Source organism: Frankliniella occidentalis, unplaced genomic scaffold (genome assembly GCF_000697945.3).
Source record: "Frankliniella occidentalis isolate FOCC.00 unplaced genomic scaffold, Focc_3.1 Scaffold8, whole genome shotgun sequence".
In the NCBI taxonomy this organism is placed as follows: Eukaryota; Metazoa; Arthropoda; class Insecta; order Thysanoptera; family Thripidae; genus Frankliniella; species Frankliniella occidentalis.
The window spans coordinates 1,769,296-1,773,609 of NW_026267138.1; the positions used below are offsets into that span (position 1 = coordinate 1,769,296).

The following is a 4,314-nucleotide window of genomic DNA, read 5'->3' on the forward strand; positions in this document are numbered from 1 at the left end:
ATTGGCGCCGCCGCCGCGGTGTGGTGCAGGCCGCCGTGCAGCGCGCAAAGGAGGCTACACCATGCCTCTCCCTCTGTCCGTGAGTGTGAAAAGGACGGGAGGAGAAAGAAAGAGATCACTCGCGCGAGGGAGCTAGCCTCCTCGCGATGCGGATTCACCCTGCACTGCAGACGCACCATATGAACTGGAGGAGCAAGGCAGGAGATCGTGGCTGAGCTGCATCCCCCACGCCCGCTCGTCGGCCTCGGCTCAGGTTCAGCCTGAGCACGATACAAGCCGAGCGGACTGCAGAGCGACGTAACGAAAGGCACATAGGAACGCTTACCGACGAAAATTAATTTTCAACATTTAAAGCGTTATTTCAGAGTTTTTAGCTTCCTTAAGAGCGTTTTCCACACAAAACCGCGTTTCGGAGGCTGAAAACGCTTAATAAGTTCAAAATTTATTTCCGATGCTAAGCGTTTCTACATACGTTACGTTACGACGCCCTAACGGGCTGCCGCAGCCCAGGGCCCGGGGGGGGGGGGGGGGGGCTCCGGCGTCATCCTTATCAAAGCCGGCGCTGGGGCACGTTTCCTGTCTTATCGCGCAGCCGGGGTGACGGTGGTCGTCGTCGTGCCGTCGGTGAGAACGCGGTGACGGATGTGACGGACTCTGTCACGGTCCGTGTCGCACTTACGGTGCACGACATCGCGGTGATGACCTGACTGACGTGACTGACGAGGCCACCGCAGTTCAGCCCGCGTCACAGTCACGGTATGGCAGCGGTGGCCAGCACGGCATCGCGGTCATCCACGTGACAGTAGTCACAGCCACGGTCGCCGACGCCGTAATGGTGCAGCTGTTGCAGACCGGAAGTCGCACATAGACCGGAAAAAGTACGACGACTGAGAGGTGCGACTGTCGGCCCACGCACCCACGCACATGTCGAGGTCGAGTGTCTGGCTTCCACATCTAGTTCTAGTCCACCAGAGCGGACTGCGCCTGCGACACGGCGGTCGCACCTTAGTCTGCCCCGGTGGGCCCTCTGGTCGTTCTGGTCTTGTCTGCAGGCCGCGGGCTCGCAGCCGCACAGCACAGGCTCTGTATTGACAAGGCGGCGCGACGGGCCGCGACGACAGCCGCGACATCAGCTGCTGCTGCTGCTGTGGCGGAGGCAGCAACACCGTGAGCCGGCCCGGCGGCCCGCCGCCCAGCTGGCGCGGCTGGGCTGCTCCCCTCTGCTCGCCTCGCACCGCGATGCACACGCCGAGCCCGACTCGCTTCGGCTCGGTCGCGGCTCCATAACCTCAACTCCACGAGGACGAGGATATCGGTGCGGAGGGGCCCTTCCGGGTCACGGTGTTGACGAGCACCACCAGCTTCGCCTCGAGCCGGGCCCCACTGCCCGACTGACGGCACCTCGGCCCCCGCCGCCGCCGGCAGGGCCCCGTTGAAGTTGCCCGCACTTCGCGCGTGGCTGGTAAACAAATTCACCTTACCTTGATCTAGAAGCCGGGCGGCGTTGGGCCACTGACTACTGTCCAGTTTGTGCTTCTCGTCCATGAGCTCGCGCAGGTACTCGCTCGGCTTGCCCTCGGGCCCCGCGCTGCTGTTCCTCGTCTGCCCGTCGGCTGTCATCTCGGGCGCCTTCATGTTCGCGGCGCTGCCCGCGCCGCCCGCACTGCCCGGCTCCAGGCTCCCGTTGGAACTCGCAGCCATGTCTCGAGCCGCGCGCACAACACGACCGTCACACCGTCACGTCCCGTCCTCGCTCGACGGCCGCTCCGCACTCAATACCACACCGAGCGTCGAGCCTGCCTTGTGGCCTCCTCCTGTGTCGACCGGGCCGCGACGACTGCCAAGCCTCCGAGCCCCACCGAGCGAATGCGAAGTTCAACTCCACTCCCCCTCGCCCCTGGGCCGGGCCCCTCTGCCCCTCTCTCCTCGCTGTAGCTCGCCGCTCGCCCCGGCGCGGCGCGGCCCGGGCTGGGCTCTCCCTCCCGCCCTCCCCGCTTCGCACCACCTCCACGGGGAGCTTGGCTCCACTGCCGCCAGGAGCGTCACCCTCGCTCCACAGTGCTGCCAGCACACCGGGCCTCAAGCGTGGATGTTGACGGGCACACAAAGTGTAGAGGGATATCGTATTCTTTCTGAATTCGGACGGCCCTTTTTATTTCCTTGCTGATAAAGGTAATAAGATGAAAAAATCAGCTGGTGTTAGTTCTTTTCGGATGCCGAAGACAGCAACAGAGTGAGCTGCGAATAACTGACTTCACAGTACCCGCGAAATTCGAATTAGGACCGTAGGAATTTTCTTTTAACAGAGTAGATACAGTGTCACCTAAATTTTTGCCCTACTTATGTGTTTCTGATTGTCTCATGTTAGTATGTGCGTATATGAGCAACGCTTTTCTAACTTTCCCGTCAGCCGTGCGTGCGATCGCACGCGCGTGTGGATGCGTGCTTCACCCTCTGCTTCACTTGACAGCCTCCAGCCACAACAAAAGCAGCAGGCAGCGTGTTTTCCCGCCACATCAAAATTGTGTTTATTTTGAATTAAAGTAAACAATATTTAATCCAAGAACACCATGGGAATTTTAGGGCTATCTAAGCTGATTGCTGACATAGCACCAGCGGCTGTCAAAGAAAATGAAATCAAGAATTACTTTGGTAAGGCAGTTAGCCTACTATAGGTTATGGCGTACTAGCATATTTATATTATTTTAATGTTTCATTTTTGAAACGAAGTCTATACATTTTCAAATTCCTCTTTTCAACACAGGTAGAAAAGTGGCTATTGATGCGTCTATGAGCTTGTACCAATTCCTTATAGCTGTCAGAAGTGAGGGTGCCCAATTAACGGATTCTGCTGGAGAAACTACAAGGTACTTTTTTTTATTGTTTTACTGCTTATGATTTAAGAGCTTATATTTGCCTCAAGTTCTTTTTTTACCTTAAATTTATTGTTCATATTAATTTTTGTACTATTTCATTAATTCAGTCATTTGATGGGAACCTTTTATCGCACAATACGCCTTGTTGAGAACGGCATCAAACCAGTGTATGTATTCGATGGGAAACCTCCAGAAATGAAGTCTGGAGAGCTAAATAAACGAGCTGAAAGACGTGAGGAAGCTCAAAAGGCCCTCCAACAAGCTGAGGAAGCTGGTAACTAAAATAGTTTTTGGTTTTTTTTCCCATATTTGGTTTGTGTTCCAATATCTTGTCAACTGCAACCCATTTTTTCTAGGTGATGCTGAAAATATTGACAAGTTTAACCGAAGGTTGGTGAAAGTAACAAAACACCACGGTGAGCAGTGTAAAACACTTCTGAAGCTCATGGGCGTCCCATTCATTGATGTATGTTATTTGTTCTTGTTTTTAAATCACTTCTTTCTTTTTAATTAATTGCTGTTCTTAAAAAAAATTGTGTTTTACAGGCACCCTGTGAAGCTGAAGCTCAGTGTGCTGCCATGGTGAAATCAGGAAAGATATATGCAACAGCCACTGAGGATATGGATGCTTTGACATTTGGATCATCTGTCCTACTGAGGCACATGACATTCAGTGAGGCTCGAAAAATGCCAATTCAAGAGTTCCACCTAAGCCGAGTATTAGAAGAGCTTGAGCTGTCTCAGGATGAATTCATAGATTTGTGTATCTTGCTTGGATGCGATTACTGTGACAGCATTAGGGGTATTGGTCCTAAAAGGGCCATTGACTTGATAAAACAGCATAGAAATATAGAGACAATCCTCAAAAATTTGGACAAAAATAAATATCCAGTTTCAGAAGACTGGCCTTATAAAGAAGCTCGAAGACTGTTCATCACTCCTGAAGTTGCAGATCCTGAAACAGTAGAAGTAATTAATTTTATGCCTCTAATGAGATGTCTTCCTTCCAACAATTATTACATTTTTCAACACTTTGACGTTTTCAGATGAAATGGACAGAACCTGATGAGGAAGGTCTCGTCAAATATTTGTGTGGTGACAAAAACTTCAATGAAGACAGAGTGAGAAACGGTGCCAAAAAACTTGCCAAGGCACGTTCAGGTACAACACAAGGGCGTTTAGATTCTTTCTTCAAAGTTTTACCAAGTGCAAACCCAGGACAAAAGAGAAAGGTATTCATAACTACGCTCTTTAGTTCAAATATCGAATATCTACTGAATCTCTTAAATATTTCTATTTCTTACAGTCTGAAGATAGCAAAGCAGCTACTACTAAGAAAGGAAAGAAAGGTGGTGGTGGTTTTAGAGGAAGACCCAAGTAGAAAGCCAAGAAGCTTGCAGTGGTTCATTTATGAGAAATATTCTTATAAATTTTGTGT

The 4,314-nt window shown here is 51.3% G+C and overlaps 2 protein-coding genes across 9 annotated transcripts in view; one reads left to right on the plus strand and one right to left on the minus strand.

The window, feature by feature from the left end:
• The window catches only part of LOC113207594 (KH domain-containing, RNA-binding, signal transduction-associated protein 2), an 81,428-nt gene extending 79,484 nt beyond the window's left edge, over nucleotides 1-1,944 (minus strand). For 3 of the 8 annotated variants that reach the window (XR_008012057.1, XM_052274524.1, XM_052274517.1), the window contains exon 1: nucleotides 1,482-1,942. Coding sequence is in view for 6 of the 8 variants with exons in the window: in XM_052274524.1 (XP_052130484.1) it covers nucleotides 1,482-1,701 (220 nt within the window). In the remaining 2 variants the exon portion in view is untranslated. Of the gene's footprint in view, nucleotides 1-1,481 lie in introns of all 8 variants that reach the window. The other 5 variants (XR_008012056.1, XM_026424229.2, XM_052274538.1 and 2 more) reach the window with 3 other exon arrangements.
• Nucleotides 1,945-2,384: 440 nt separating this feature from the next.
• Nucleotides 2,385-4,314, plus strand: LOC113207777 (flap endonuclease 1). The gene is made up of 7 exons (XM_026424472.2): nucleotides 2,385-2,652; nucleotides 2,765-2,867; nucleotides 2,984-3,150; nucleotides 3,233-3,342; nucleotides 3,423-3,845; nucleotides 3,923-4,108; nucleotides 4,183-4,314. Exons 1-7 carry the CDS (start codon nucleotides 2,571-2,573, stop codon nucleotides 4,255-4,257), a joined length of 1,146 nt encoding a protein of 381 aa, XP_026280257.1. The 5' UTR covers nucleotides 2,385-2,570; the 3' UTR covers nucleotides 4,258-4,314.

Excerpts from the sequence above, each read along its gene's own strand:
- LOC113207777 (XM_026424472.2), top strand. The coding sequence starts at position 2,571 with ATGGGAATTTTAGGGCTATCTAAGCTGATTGCTGACATAGCACCAGCG. Across the intron at positions 3,343-3,422 it reads TGGGCGTCCCATTCATTGAT|GCACCCTGTGAAGCTGAAGC; the intron begins GTATGTTATTTG and ends TGTGTTTTACAG. Across the intron at positions 4,109-4,182 it reads ACCCAGGACAAAAGAGAAAG|TCTGAAGATAGCAAAGCAGC; the intron begins GTATTCATAACT and ends TATTTCTTACAG.